This window comes from Vollenhovia emeryi, unplaced genomic scaffold (genome assembly GCF_000949405.1).
Source record: "Vollenhovia emeryi isolate VEMERY1.0 unplaced genomic scaffold, V.emery_V1.0 DF939151.1, whole genome shotgun sequence".
In the NCBI taxonomy this organism is placed as follows: Eukaryota; Metazoa; Arthropoda; class Insecta; order Hymenoptera; family Formicidae; genus Vollenhovia; species Vollenhovia emeryi.
This window is the reverse complement of record NW_011967215.1, coordinates 1,558,734-1,573,608: the sequence shown is the minus strand read 5'-3', so window position 1 is coordinate 1,573,608 and position 14,875 is coordinate 1,558,734. Positions and strand designations below refer to the sequence as shown.

Below are 14,875 nucleotides of genomic sequence, written 5' to 3'. Positions count from 1 at the left end.
TTTAATAAAGGACCGATATTGCGCCCCACCGGGCTGCGATTTAACCGTCGTGATTTACGGTTTGCGAGGGGGATGAGGGGGGGGGGGAGGGAAACTCGCCGGACGGTGCCCGCGCGTGCTCGTCTCCGGTCCGCGGGACGGGGACCAGCAAAAAGGCCGCGTCGCCGCGCGGGAAAACCGCAGCGCGCGCGCGGAAAGTGTCGGCGACTAATTAAACATGCACGTGCGGTGTGTAACGGTGTCGCTAATCGACTCGCCGATTACGCGACGGTTACACGTTAATTTGAGCGGATGGGGTTCGGATGAATTAATACGATCGCGTTCACGGCTGTTCGCAAAAGTGCTCTGTCTTTCTCTCTCTCTCTCTCTCTTTCTTTGTCATTCCCGGTCCGAGCTCGGGCCGCTTTGATCCCGCGGGTCGGCTCGCCGGAGGAGGAGACGCGCCGTCTTCGGAGGAGAAGAGATCCAGACGCGCGCCGAGGAGAGAGAAGCGCGCGCGGTAACAGATTTTCCAAGCAATTTCGAGGCGACGCGACGCGCGAAACACTTCCGCGCGCTCTATATACGATTTCAGCGGTGATTTCAGCGGAGATTGACATCCTGCAATCCTGTTCCGCGGATTCCAATCCCCGGATTTATTTATCCCGGACGAATTATCAGACGTCGCCGCATCCGCGCGACGCGGCCGATGCGCCGCTATCTTTCCGACGATGATCGATAGGTCCGAACGGCTCGCGGGACGCTTGCGAACGGGAGGGGGGGGGAGGGACAGGGCAAACAGTGAAGATGTTAGAGAGCCTGTAATCAGAGACTGGCCATAAGAGTTGGTCAAATTCCCGCGGGTGAGAGAGAAGCACGGGCTACGATCGTAGAATCGTAGAAGAGTGAGATGGCCTACGTTTCTCTCTCACTCGCGGGACTTTGACGAATTCTTATGGCCAGTCTCTGATTACAGGGTCTCCAGTGAAGACGGACGCTTACTCGACATCTGGTGGAACTCGGGCACGTATTGCTCGCTGTCCTCGGTTTCGGAGCTGCTACCTGCGCGAAGGGATTTTCATGTTAGCTCGTCTTTGCGACCAGTTGAACAGAAATTACATCTACCGGCGGGAGATGCGTAAGGAGGAGAAGCAAAAAAATTCCGCCTTTAATATCCAACGAAAATATCGAGCTTCCGTCCCGCGGTAAAATCATCCCCCTTTGATCATCCGTTACGTTACGTCCATCGCGTATTACATCGCAGTTGGGCGAGGTAATTAAAATTAATGTTCCGAGCGAATAGTGGCTGCGCGCGTAATTATCTTCGCTGGCGGCTTAGGGCTTTAATTTCACGCTACATCTCTAAATTCTAAAAATCAATACCGAGACCGCGCGACTTTAATAACATTCCGATTCTTAACGAGTCCGTTTATCATCGTTAATTCTACAGAGTGCTATAATTAACGATGCGAAAAGATAATCAACAGTTTTACTCTTGCATCTACATTCCACCTGCTCCATTCGTACCCGCGAGACAAAAGCTTTCCCACACTCGCTATGCTTATTAATCGCGACCAAGTAACACGCAACGATGTTATTTTCGTTACAAACGCCTTTCGAGCGGAAAATTCGAGAAAAAAAAATCGCCCAAACAGGGACTCGAACCCTGGACCCTCAGATTAAAAGTCTGATGCTCTACCGACTGAGCTATCCGGGCTGACGGTTGGGTAGAATTTAAGCGCTTATTCAAGTCGAGTTCGCGTAACGTGCAACGGATACATGAATTATTATTGCAATAATTAATTGAAGCACTGTGAAATATGCGTGTGCGAGGGAAATAAAATTCAGAGCGAGGTTCACTCACCGTCTTGCAACCAAGTTTCTTGCCTGTAGCCTTGCGGCATGTACAGCTCGCTGCTCCCTGCAATCGAAAAAGTTAATTTTTCGGAACAGCGTGCGTTAATTAATCGCGCTATTGATCGCGAGATAAAGTAAACAGCGGAAACGCAAATACATTTTGTTTGCGTATACTGGACGTCGAGCGGTGTTTGCCGTAAATTGACAAGACACGCGGCGCGCTTCCGTTATTTTTGATTAATTATCGATACGCCTGTGTTTGTTCGATACGCTCGATATATAAAAAAAGGGGGGGAGAAAAAACAGAGAGAGAGAGAGAGAGGGAGAGATGATTCTTCGATGCCTAACGCGGTCGAGATATCCGCTCTCGGTGAAAAGAAACGCGGTTTCCGAATCCGAGATCGCAGCGAGATCCGCGAGAGGACAAAGGGAGGCCGCGAATGAATCAGAGGCAAAAACAAACCCTTCCGCGTGAACGGGCGCATAAGAATGCCTGCGCGTAGAACTGGGGTGCGTTTAATGGGCATCCAGGATTCGCCATGGGTAGCCACTCGGTGGTAACCTCGTTTCGTTCCACGGCAGAATCCAGCCCGACGCGAATCGAATCTACTTACTTACGCCACAGCTCATTGCCTCGGCTGTAACGTTAGTCCGCAGGAGACACCTCGAGCGTCGTTTCTGGATGTCGCACTAAAGCGACATCGTCGGATTTACGGACCGCGGGGTTACACATGTTATCAATTACTTTAAATGTCCCAGACATTGTTTTTTCATAACTTTGTCCTATTATTTGTATTATAATTTTAAGGATTTGATATCAGACCATTAACTGGAACGTTGATCTATCTTATTAAAATTTATCGAAGTGCCAGAGAAATGAAATAGCAATTAACGCGGATCAGTAAAGACTCGATATTCGGGTCTAATTCAATTTTTCGTCATAGAGACGGAAAAGTCGCCACGATGCCGCTTGTAGGTGTGTGAATGCGGAATGTGAAAGGACGAACGAGAGAGAAAGAGAGAGAGAAAAGGGGGGCGATCAGCGGTACTTTTATCCGTCGCGGCGGCGTTTCAATATTTCTGAATCGTCGTGTCGAAAAGTGGATCGAGTCGGTGGGGAGGGGACGTAACGCGATTATGATAGAGAAATTGCGGCATTATAGGCAGTGATTGAGTTAGACGGAGGTGGTCCATCCCGAGCGAGCGGTGGCTTCACGCCGTGGCGTGCCAATGCTAGATATAAAGTGTCAATCACCGAAGCCAGACGCCGGCTGGGGTTGTTCGGCGACTCTCCGCGACGAGGATACCGGGGGGGGGGGGGGGGGATGGGACTCCACTGCGAGGGCACCCCGGGGAAGTTTTTGCGGTGATAACACGTCACTTATTGAATCTCGTATCGGGGAATTGACGTCGCGTTTCTGGGTCAAGGCTGGGACACTCGCCCGGAAGAAGAAACGTCGTCGCGAAAGAGGGCGAATTAGTCCGTCGAATTAGTGGCGGGCGTTGAAAGAACGTTTCGACCACTGAAATCTCTGTACTCTCCGAAAGTCACTCAGTGGCGTGCAAGTCGCAGTGGTGCACTTACAACTGTGATTCAGCGACTATTCACTGTGCTAATCCACTGATTGACTTTTAGAGAGTATGGCCCGGTCTACAATGGGTTGTTAGTCGTTAGTCAGAAATCAGAACTACATGTCGGTCCTTTTTCTTCCACCCAGAAAGGAAAAGACTAACGACTAACAACTCATTGTAGACCAGGTTTATTCCTCACTTAGAAGAGGCAACATTTACCAGATAAACGCGACGGCTCTTAAAGCAGAAGATGTCATCGTTGATTGGGGGGGAGATCGAGAAATCAAGATATCGGACCTTGTATATATGGTAGTGTTTGTGCGGTGATTTAACATTTCCTACACCTCATCCGAAACGCAGCGCGTGTGGGCGAAATGTCGACCGGCTATTTTGGAAAACGTTTCGGGCCGAGTAATTGGCGAGCAGTGGCCCGGGCCAGATTGTCTCGGGCGATGTCTCACGATGCAACCCGCGTCTCGCCGCGACCTTTGGAAAATAATGTCGTCGTTGATGCGACTATATAAAGATATCGACTCGACTGCCTGCGAGTGACAGGCTCTCTTCGGGGGGTATAGCGCACCCTCCGCCTCTCTCACCCCCTTGCCGGCGCTCCGCTTTCGGGGTACACGTCCCCGCACGTGTTCCTAAACGTGCCCTTTCCTATGTGTGCGCTTCTCCTCTCGCGGTCTACACGACAGTCTCCGTGTATCGAAAGCCTCGCCCGATGGAAACGCGACGTCTCCGCGCCGCGACGGTATCAAAGAGCTTCAAAGTCGAACGACAGGGGAATCGAAGAATCGACCGGTCTCTGCTCCGCTCACCTTTTCCCTTGATTACGCCCTCGCAAGTTCGTTAAGAACGCCGAGTTAAAACGTTAGAGCGATTCGGATATTTTTACAGGGATGCCGCTTTCTCACGGACAAGGAAAATGTCGAGTGGCGTGCGTGGAAAACGTATCGCGGAGGAGGCCCGCGCGAGTATCCCACTTCGCCGACACGCGCGTTTAAACCGAAAAACGTCAGGTCGCGGTTCGCCAACTATTCATGAAAATTCCACTCACCGGTATGCAGCTTTTCATTGCTCGCGGCTTGAGACACTGGATAATTACTGGGGCAATATTCGCCGGCCACCGTCTGTAGGGGCTCGGGCAGTCTGCCGAATCCGTTTGCGGGCTGGAAACACAGAAAAAAAGGAATAGGATTAGCGTAACACATATAGGGACTTAATAATATCCAAATGACCCCCTCGAGAAATACAACTGCATCGCCGGTATTTGACACGTGTTTGTTTCGGCGTCGCGAGATAAATATTGGACGAGCGCGAAAGAGAAGGCGAGTAATTTCAGAGAGTGATTGTGAGGCTGCGAGAGCTCTCAATATAGAAGCGCGAAAGACACAGTGAGAAATAGAGGGCGAAGGGTAAGAGAGGCGGCAAGAGGAAGACATCCGGTGAACGATTGGACGGTTTCCTCCTTGCGGGGCAATCTAGTGGTAAACTCAGTTACCGGTTTTGGGAATTTCGATAACGTAGACGTTGCCTTTGACTCCGTGAAATTTGACTATAGACTACGGCGGCGCAGACTAACGACGCGGCAAAAAGAGTCTTACGCCAAAAGACCACTTGAAAAAAGATTATGTGGGAAATTAAGTTTAATAAAGTGATATAAAACAATTTAAATGCTCAACTGTTGGCGAGATATCGCATGTTGTACGTATATATCGCACAATTTCCCACGTTAGATATTGATAGAAAGTATATTGATATTAACGAACATCCGGCGGAGTCACGCTGCTCAAAGTTTCATTATTTGTTCATAATTTCTCCTCGAGATTTTCCTTTGATCGCAATTAATCGTCGTCCGCAATTAGCTGCCGCGATGGCACGGCGCCTGTAATCCGTGCGCTTCAGCATAAATTTTAATTACATTCACTAATACCGCCTTAAATGTTTAATACGCCTGTCAATCCATTATGTATATATATTTACTGGCGCAAAAACGATTCGCGGGACACGTAGGGCATTTCGATCGCGCAACAAGCATTAATGTTCTGCGTACGCATTAATTTAATAAAAATTAAGCTTCGAAAGTACTCGCGTTGTAATTAACTGAAGAAAGATCTGTCGAGAAATATTTCGAGCGTAATATTTATACGCAACTATTGTTTCAATTATATTAACGCACGATGAGAATTACGCCGCGGAATATTGATAAATAACGTATGCGAAAATCATGCTGCTTAATCGTTTTTAATCGAAATAATATTTTGTCAGACCAATCTCCCGAACAACGGTGCTCTTTTCGTCGAACAGGATTTAACAGTAAATTGATCAAGCAACGATGCGTAAGTGGGAAGGCGCAAAACACGGGAGCGCGTACCATTTGATGTCTCGTGGCCTTTCCCAGCGGATGTCGTTTTAGACGAATGCGCGCGGAGAACGTTCGGCACGCGAGTTTATGTATGCGCGCGTTTATGCCACTCGTGAAAACGAGATACCCACGACGGATCGAGGGAACGCCCCGTCGTTCGCGACGGGGTTACCAGGGGTCCTGGCGCGGCACCCCAAATCTACGTTCCCCACCCTCGTAGTAATTGTGCACTTCGGTTCGGTTTATAATAAAGTCATCGAGCGAACGACGCGTCGGGGCAAACCGTGCATCCCTTCCGTGATCACCCGACGGACTGGGAAGCTAGATTTTAGAGATGAGGTATTGAGACAATGATAAACGGTTGACAAAGTGACTTTAAGAGGGAGAGTTTAAAGGTAAACCCTGTAATTCAAGTAAAAGACGTCGTATCTAAAGCCCTAACCGTATCGTTCGTTTTGAAATCCTGAACTGGATTCTATTTATACTCTGATGGGGGAAAAAAAGACGGCCACCCATTTCGGGGCCCACAATTAGTAATCGAATTATTTGGATTATTCGCAAACTCTACTCTCGGAAAAATTTTGACCGTTTCTTTTTGGTAGGTAAGCAACTTAACATTTCGGTTAGTGCCTCTTAAGTGAAAATTATCTTTGCGTTACTGAATATCGACAGAAATAATGGAGAGAGTTGATTAATATTACTTAAAAATCTTGGATATAGATAGAATAGCTAATTGCGATTTTTAGTTACGCGGGGTAAAATTCGTAAAAGATTAAAGTGTTACGAACAATCCAAATAATTCGATTACTAATTGTGGACCCCAAAATGGGTTGCTGTCTTTTTTCCCCAGAGTAGCGTGTCGCTAGAACGAGAAACGTTTTGAAAAAGAGTCAAACTGCAATACATACGTAAACCGTGTGGATCGGTTGGAACGAAAAGGTACGCGTGACAAAGTCATATATTTGAGATAAACGAAAAAATTTGTTTTATATAAATTTTTCAAGCTTTATGCTACTTTGCTCTGAAGAGGGGACACTTTAAAGTAAATTTAAAAAATTGTTTAAACATTTCGGTTTTACGCTAGAGATTTATTGTGAATTCAATTTCGGTCAAACTGTCAATGTCCACTTTCTGTTTTTATATATTAAAATACGCATCGAGACATTAGGCATGAGATTACAAATAGAATTCTATCCTGAAATCTGACGGGAATTAAAATCGTCTAAAGTAGACATTTTTAACCATCCACGTTCCGTCTGTGTTTCACTTTGGCCAGCGGGCAGACAAAAGGCGGCCGGAGTTTCTTCTGCTAATTACGTGTCGATAATGGCAAGGGCGGTCAATTTTATCAATCACAGGCGAGAACTCGCGTTACTTTGCCAGGAAAGTTTCCCTGCCATCTTCCTACCCTTAGTGACCGCGAAGATAATGACGGCGGTGAACACTGGGAAGACGGACAATGCCCGGCGAGAGGGGCAGTGTGGAAGAGATCTCGAGATTAAAGAACGCGTCGCACCGTGTCCAAGTTTATCAGCTAATTGCTTCCCACAACGCGTCGCAGAGATCGCGCTGGAAGGATCGAAATTTCGACTTTTGTTCTCGTACCGCGAGCAATCCCTTTGCAAATGTCGACTTGATTATAAAAGTAGCGCGCTCGTGGTATTGTAAAAATATATCATTTATCATCTGGTTATAAGACCGACAGAATCAAGTCAATGACCGCGCGGTACCGTTTGGTTTAACACCGTGTCCATCGAGTAGTCAAGTAGATGAACAGCTAACAATCAGCGGATAAACAAACCAGCGCGGGTGTCTCTACACACACGCCCCGTTCCCGAAAAGGCCACCCCTAATCATGGGAAACTCGAGTGGTGACATATGCTCTCTCTCGCGGCAGTCAATTAAACGGCGCCGTCGATCCGACGGTGAGGCAGGGACCGCGTGTGGGAATCGGCCGATTTTTAGAGTCAACAAACATAAATCAAGTACTCGCCAAGTCATCCCCTCTCCCGTGTCCCTATCCATTGACCACCCGCGGGTCCCGCGCATCGTGTCGTCACGGTGGTGGCACGCACGCACGCACGTACGCACGCGAGGAATAACGGCGACAATTACGTGTTTAGAGGACACAAAAGGGGTGGCACCCGTGGGACGAGCCATCGGAGCGTGGAGGCGCGTGCCGCGGCAATTCGCCACCCGACCGAGCGATCATCTCTCGAGTGGCCGCATTGTACGCAGCGATGACCCTGGACCTCGTGCCGAGGCCTCCATTGTGTCGGCCTCGAGGAAGTCGGACACGGATATCCGTATCAAGCGGAGCGGCTCTTAACGGCGGCGTTTAATGAGTCTTAAACACCCTCGCGACCGACACCTTCTCGGCGCCGCATCTTCTTGAATGCCGTTAACGTTACGCTACGTCGTTTGAGAGGTTTAAGCTCATAGGAGCGTCTACAGCGCGGCGAAAAGAGGCAGTCGGATTGATTTGTAGCTCAGATAATTATAAACGATCGTGATCTAATATGTCTCCTTGCGTTCGCTTAATTTATTTCTATGACAGTCAAACGTGAAGTAATTTCTCCCCGCTTCGATTATTCATTTTTACTTTTACTTTAGTGAGATTGCGATTCATTTTTATGTGCATTAAAAAGTAAGTTTTATGAGAATTAATCAAACAAAAATTGTCATTTGTACATTTTTTCCTTTCGTGCGGTCTTGTAATCTTCTTATTACCGATCCGAATTAAAATGAAAAAATATATAAATATGATTAAAAAAGTTATTTTTTAACATATTCATGTTTGATTAAACGTACAGAAAGATTTTTTAAGATACAAGTTACGTACACTGAAAAAAATATTTGTAAAATTACATGATTATGCTGGGTTTTTTTCCGACCCAGCATAATCATGCAATATTACTACCCACATGGAAAATTGCAGACTTTTTTCTGTAATTTTGCATGAAAATTCAAGTGTTTTTACACAAAAATAGTAATTTCACCTATATTTAACCTATATTTTACCATTAATATGTATTTTCACTTTAAGAAATCTGGAAAAAAAATTACAGTTATAATTAGGTAATTTTCCGGATTTGAACAAGTAATTTCCATGTAAAAGTACATTAATTTTTTTCAGTGTACTTATTCATCTCTTCGCCTTGCACGACAAAGATAAATTCGATTAAACAAATATTGTAAATTTAACTGATTTTTCGAGATGCTAATCTTTAAGTAAATAAGAAATATTGTTTTTTCTCAATTAATAAAGATCATAGTAAACTCATCAATTACGTTTGTTATCAACGAGACCTTTCTAAGTCCAATGCGAATTCTTTCCTTCAAACAATACATAAACTTTCAGTTACTTACTAAGCCCGCCAATTCCGTCGTCGCGGCAGGCACCTCCTGATCGGCAAGATTCATCATAACTTGGCGGTCCGCTCCCGCGCGATCTATCGCTATCGAGTCGCAAGCTCACTACAGACACACGGGAGATCACCGCTCAAAAATTGGGAAAAAATTGCGCAACTGAAATTCGCGCGACGCGAGTCTCGTCGATCGCTACCGGTGTTACAGCGCGAAGATCGAAGATAGCACTGAATCGGGTGATTTGATCTCAGCGCGAACAGAGGGGTGAGCCACCCTCGCGGCTGGAGCTGGGGGGTTGTGTCTCCGAGCCCCGGTGTACGCCCCCAACGTGACGTAGAATTCAGTCCTGCGCGTATTTCGCCTCCTTGCCGACCACTGCCTAACCGGGTGCTGGGCGGAGCCTGAAACTCATTGGCGACATACGAGCTCGCGATCAACGAGGGATGATGCTGCAGCCACGAACCTCCACGCGAGAAAGGACCACGGGCTCTCTCTCAGCTCGAGCTCCGAGCAAATTCGATTCGATCGCCATCGAGATATTCGCGCGCGCGACTAGAGATACGTTTTAAGCCAGCCTGGGCCAACGTGAGCACTTCAGCGATTCGCCATTCGGGATTAACTCTCCTAAAGTGTGTCTTTAGAATCACCGCAGTCTTTAGAAATCTTCGCGGAATTTAGCGTGATTCTAAGCGAAAATTATTGCACCTGTCCCGATAGATTTTATACCGTCAACTGATTTAAAAAATGTAAAATATAAAAGTCATATTCAGGTGTCTTTTTCGTCTCAATACATTAGAAAAATTGCAAGACTGTAAGAGAAACGTATGTAAACGATAATTTTTCTTCCTCGATTTATTTGCAAAATGACAAAATTTAAATTGATTTCGATATAATTTCGAAATTAAATAAAAATTTAATTATTTCTTTGATATGAAAGATTATTAAATTCTCTGCTTAAAGAGGATCGATCGCGTACTGTTCGCAGAGAAGTCTTGTTACACCGAGAGTTCGTCAACGTCTTCTGCGCGACACTTTTATTTTTTTTATCCGCGACATCGAGGGTTGGACGTAAAATGCAATAATCTACATGTTTAAACTACTATATTTAATACTAATCTATGTAAACTATAAGTAGTTTATCAAAGATTTATTTTGTCAGAAATATCAAAAATTTATGTTTGGTTTGCAATTTTATTTTCAGCTGCTGTCATTTTATTAGACACAATTTTTAGAATAATTGTGAAAAGTTAACACAATGGTTCTAAAATTTTTTATCTTATAAAAAGGGAAAATAAACATTATTATGCATATTATGTGTATTGCAACCGTGAACGAAGCAACACTGGTTATTGCCATTTAAAAGGTCACAATAATCAGCGTAATTAATAATATTTCTTTATTAATATCATGTATCTTTGATGTATCAATAAATAAGTTATAAGAAAACCGCGCAGCTAATCCAATCTAGTTAAAACCTACTTTTTACTTCTGTAGGATTATTTGCAAAAATAAGTTTGAAGAATTAATCAATCGTTCAACTTATAATAAATTACATTGCTTGTACTGTCTACGATCCATGTAGATATATGTATACGTACATACTATGTATAATCTTGAAACGACGTATCTCTGCATGCCCGAGTGATTTGTTAAGCCCGGTTTCACCAACGTCACTTAACTTTAAGCCTAATTCGTTCTTCGTCGCTTTCCAACTGTTACTTTAGAAAGAAAGAAACGTGAAATAAACAGACTAAAGTTAAAGGACGTGGCGAAACCGGGTCTTAGCGGCGGTAGGCACTTTCGTTATCGGTAAAAGCTACCGCTTTGTACATCCGTAGCTAAGTGCATCACGTGACACAGCCAGAATTCTCACTCGGAGTAAGATGTCACCACCAAGAGGAAATATACACGAGCGCGTGCGCGACAACCTTGCCGAATGGATAGCCCACAACTTTCCATAGCTTTTGCTATCTCGGGCAATTCCGTAATCGTGAAATTGTGAATGAAAATGAATTTGCGCCGAGGGACGGGCACGAACGCTCGCTGACGTGGTAACGCGGCTGGCATGTCGATTATGTTGTAAACACCGAAGGCTCCCTTCGATAGCGCAGAGGTGAACGCCGAGACGGAAATTTCGGAGTAAAAATCATCTCGGATAGTGGTAGTTACATCATTGTAAGTAGCGATAAACTTTTTGTGAATGACTTGCACCTTTGTGCGCAATTGCTTGGCCAACAACATCGATATAGTTGTATTTAATATGTTATCAATATCTACGTAGTAACAATGGCAGTTTACTTATCATCTTTTGTCCTCGACACTGCTCCAATTTGTTAATCATATATTTCTTAATCCGATACTTTTAGTCCATCGTTATCGATGTAACAAAAAAGAGACACTTGACGACAATGTTCTCATAATTGTAATATAAAAGTAATACAAGTGCCTGTGTTTCGGAGCAACGGATTGCTCCAGTGTTGTAACGTTACGTTTCGTTCACGATTATTCCGCCCTGAACGTTATTGCACTTCTCTTACCGTGGCTTTTGTTGTTTCACACACAAGTCCGTTAAATCCGATTGAATCCCTCGCGAAAGTTTTACGATTCTTGCTATCGAATCGGTCGATTCTAAAACGATGCTTTGACGTCTTAAAATTAACCATAGCATATCTCGTCAAAATCGTGTCTCGGAATGACGTCAGGGGGGAGACGTCAATCTACAGCGTTAAAATAAAAATTTAACCCTACACTACAGATGTATTACAAATTTATACGAACGTACAATTGGAAAAACTTTCTTTTGAGGTTAAGCTAACCTAGTTCAAGCTCCTGAGTATACTCCCAATTTTGCATTGACTCAAGTCGTCGGTGATCACGATTTTACAGACGCAGAGAACTTTGGGCATTAATGCTCATAATACACCGATGAGATATGCGGCATCAAGCTAGGCGAAACCCCCTGCGAGTCGCTCCGCTTGATCCATCTGTCGCTACAAGCTACGCTATCTGCCCACATTCGAGAGATGTCTGCGGTAGAGGCAACGCCATTCATCCGCACCATCGAGTGGGAGATGATGGACAAGACCAAATTCTTTCCGCTCAGCATGCTGTCCTCGTTCTCGGTCAGGTGTTGCCTGTACCCCCTCACAGTGATCAAGACTCGTCTTCAAGTGCAGAGACAAAATCACATGTACAACGGTAGCGCAAGTTGATTTCTACGTAAACCGAGTTTGCCGAGAGCCCGCGAATCTTTATGCAATATCTCTCGTCCCGCAGGCATGATAGATGCGTGTAGAAAAATTTACAAACTGGAAGGCGCCTCGGGGCTCTATCGGGGCTTTTGGATAAGCTCCATTCAAATAGTCTCTGGGGTGTTTTACGTGTCGACATACGAGGGAGTACGCCACTTGCTCAGGCAAGACACACCTCTTGGCCGCGTCGACTCGAAGGTCAAAGCGCTGATCGCTGGCGGCGCCGCAAGTTTAGTCGGGCAAACGATCGTCGTCCCGTTCGACGTTCTCAGTCAACATCTGATGGTTCTCGGGATAAATAGCACCAAGCACGGCAGGGTGTACGTAGATAAGGTGAGTGAGACGAAATCCCTATCCCAAAATTCTCAACACCTTCAACCCTCGATTCGCCTGAGACGCTAATCCCGAATGTCTCTTACAGATGGGAATGAATCCTTTAGGTCTGACCCTCGAATCCGGAAAGACTCGCGCGCAGATCTCCGCGGAAATAATTAAGTTGATTTACCAGAGGGATGGCTACCGCGGCTTCTACCGGGGGTACCTGGCGTCATTGTGCGCCTATGTACCTAACAGCGCCCTTTGGTGGGGATTGTACACGGTTTATCAAGGTAATCGTACTTTGGACTTCGTGACGATTGAGTGAAAACAGAGAGCGTTACAGCGCTTTTCGTATCTTCTTCTTGGTAGACGAGCTTATAAAACTGCTGCCGGGATGGTTCTCGCACCTGTGTATACAGGCGATGGCGGGCACGTTAGGGGGTTTCACGACCACGATCATCACGAATCCCCTGGACATCGTGAGGGCGCGATTGCAAGTGCAACGATTAGACAGTATGCTCAGTGCGTTTAGGATACTGTGGATCGAGGAAGGGCTGCTCATGTTTACCAAAGGACTCTCCGCGAGGCTCCTGCAATCCGCTTGCTTTAGTTTCTCAATCATCCTAGGTTACGAAACTATCAAGAGAGTGAGTATAACCGAGGAGTACAAGAGTTACGTTCGGTGGTGAGCTTAGGAGCTAATGTCACGATTAATTTCACGCATGGAAATTGGGTTCCATCCGCGACTTTTTGTATCGCGACGTGCCTCTCGATGCGTGTCACTTTTTACGCATCGAAGAGAAGGCGGTCGCAATTTTTTTTTCTTTTCGACAAAGGATCTTATCGGAGGACGAAAACTATTCTGTAAGATAAGCTGCATTCATCTAAATTAATTCCCTTCGGCTATGCAAGTGCTATTAAGTTATGTTAGACTTTTAGCGCGCTCACAGAACTATCTTTCGTTACCCGAACAAAAAAAGTATGATTGCATAATTGTGTCACCCGTCATCTGCCGTGCGTCATTGCCCGTAAAGCCTGTATCGGACTGCGCATTGGAGATTAGAATTCAATCAAAACGAAACGGATTAAAATTATACTTGTACGATTGGTCGAGTTCTATCGGTCTAATCCTCAGCTCGCAATTCTCTCAGTCTTCGATGCGCGGTCTAACGTGGGCTTAACTCGCGCGCCGCAATTTGATACGTCATGCAAATCTCGTAGAGAGACTTTACATACTTCGGTGTACATAAAACAATAGTTCCGAGTGACGGCAACTAGACGAGTATTTGTAAATGTACTAAAGCGCATTTTATACGCTAGCGTATCGTGTGTCAGATGGAGTACAAACTTCGTAACATATTTTAGATATGTTACTGTGATACAAATACGTCCTGCTCGTACTCTGAAGACGGCCCGTGTCTTAGATACGCGCCCGTTCATACCGTTAACAATAAAATCCTAGTCAGACATGGGCATGTAACGCGTGTACGTATATCGGCCGTCTTGAAAATACGGACAGAACGTAATACCTAAGAATCAAGCGGATTATACTGAGGCTCTATTCTGTACTCGGCTACCGACAGCTTTTCTATCATGTAGGAAAGCTGCGCAAATGTCGTTAACGACATCGGTAGTAGCCGAGCACAGAATAGAGCCCTTGACTCACTAAGCTATCGGTAGAGGATATGCCGCAAAGATTTTAAGAAATATGACTGTTCAATATTTCCACCTGCATCGTGTATGTATATACAGCAAAATCGAGAGAATCCCCGAGAACTACGTATGTTACAATAAATTTTATTGGCCACATTAAATCGTGGCGGGTCTCCTGCTTGTTTCCTGTCCTTACGACGCGAGCTCGTATCTCCTGGTATTACCTGCGTGCAGACAGCTCTGATTACTACCCGCGGAAGATTGAAACTCGCTCCTCTCGGTTGCCACGTGAGCGCAACGCGAGCAAATTAGCGTATCGTTTCGAAATTAATTCGCCTGACATGCAAATCTGGAATGGATCAAGATTGAACATGGGTGGTAGACAAAGGCCGGCGGCGCGTCCGAGTTTCCTACGTGAACGGATGCATCGATTGGTATGCATCGCCGAGTAGATCGATCTGACATCTCCTCGATGACTGGGCGCCAGATCGGCGCTGCGATTTTCTAT

The 14,875-nt window shown here is 45.6% G+C and overlaps 2 protein-coding genes and 1 non-coding gene across 8 annotated transcripts in view; 1 reads left to right on the top strand and 2 right to left on the bottom strand.

The window, feature by feature from the left end:
• LOC105565530 (ETS translocation variant 1) overlaps positions 1-9,348 on the bottom strand; it is a 19,881-nt gene extending 10,533 nt beyond the window's left edge. Inside the window, exons 1-4 of one of the 3 annotated variants that reach the window (XM_012018806.1) lie at positions 9,146-9,348; positions 4,469-4,580; positions 1,844-1,900; positions 982-1,041 (exon numbers count right to left, since the gene is read on the bottom strand). In XM_012018806.1, coding sequence (XP_011874196.1) covers positions 982-1,041; positions 1,844-1,900; positions 4,469-4,580; positions 9,146-9,202 — 286 coding nt within the window. In that variant the 5' untranslated portion in view covers positions 9,203-9,348. Of the gene's footprint in view, positions 1-981; positions 1,042-1,843; positions 1,901-4,468; positions 4,705-9,145 lie in introns of those variants that run through there. The other 2 variants (XM_012018804.1, XM_012018805.1) reach the window with 2 other exon arrangements.
• Trnak-uuu lies at positions 1,624-1,696 on the bottom strand. The gene has a single exon. It is a non-coding gene; the product is annotated as a tRNA-Lys (tRNA).
• Positions 9,349-11,031: 1,683 nt separating the features above from the next.
• On the top strand, positions 11,032-14,528 carry LOC105565531 (solute carrier family 25 member 44). Of its 4 annotated transcripts, none has more exons than XM_012018810.1 (5): positions 11,032-11,258; positions 12,032-12,343; positions 12,422-12,729; positions 12,818-13,004; positions 13,084-14,528. In XM_012018810.1, the coding sequence occupies exons 2-5, from the start codon at positions 12,169-12,171 to the stop codon at positions 13,401-13,403; spliced, it is 990 nt and encodes a 329-aa protein (XP_011874200.1). In that variant the 5' UTR covers positions 11,032-11,258; positions 12,032-12,168; the 3' UTR covers positions 13,404-14,528. The 4 variants fall into 4 exon arrangements, with proteins under 4 accessions (XP_011874200.1, XP_011874197.1, XP_011874199.1 ...); XM_012018807.1 differs by having other exon boundaries at positions 11,032-11,320; XM_012018809.1 differs by lacking the exon at positions 11,032-11,258 and adding an exon at positions 11,414-11,629.
• Positions 14,529-14,875: the final 347 nt, after the last annotated feature.

Excerpts from the sequence above, each read along its gene's own strand:
- LOC105565531 (XM_012018810.1), top strand. The coding sequence starts at position 12,169 with ATGTCTGCGGTAGAGGCAACGCCATTCATCCGCACCATCGAGTGGGAG. Across the intron at positions 12,344-12,421 it reads ACAAAATCACATGTACAACG|GCATGATAGATGCGTGTAGA; the intron begins GTAGCGCAAGTT and ends CTCGTCCCGCAG. Across the intron at positions 12,730-12,817 it reads GCAGGGTGTACGTAGATAAG|ATGGGAATGAATCCTTTAGG; the intron begins GTGAGTGAGACG and ends TGTCTCTTACAG.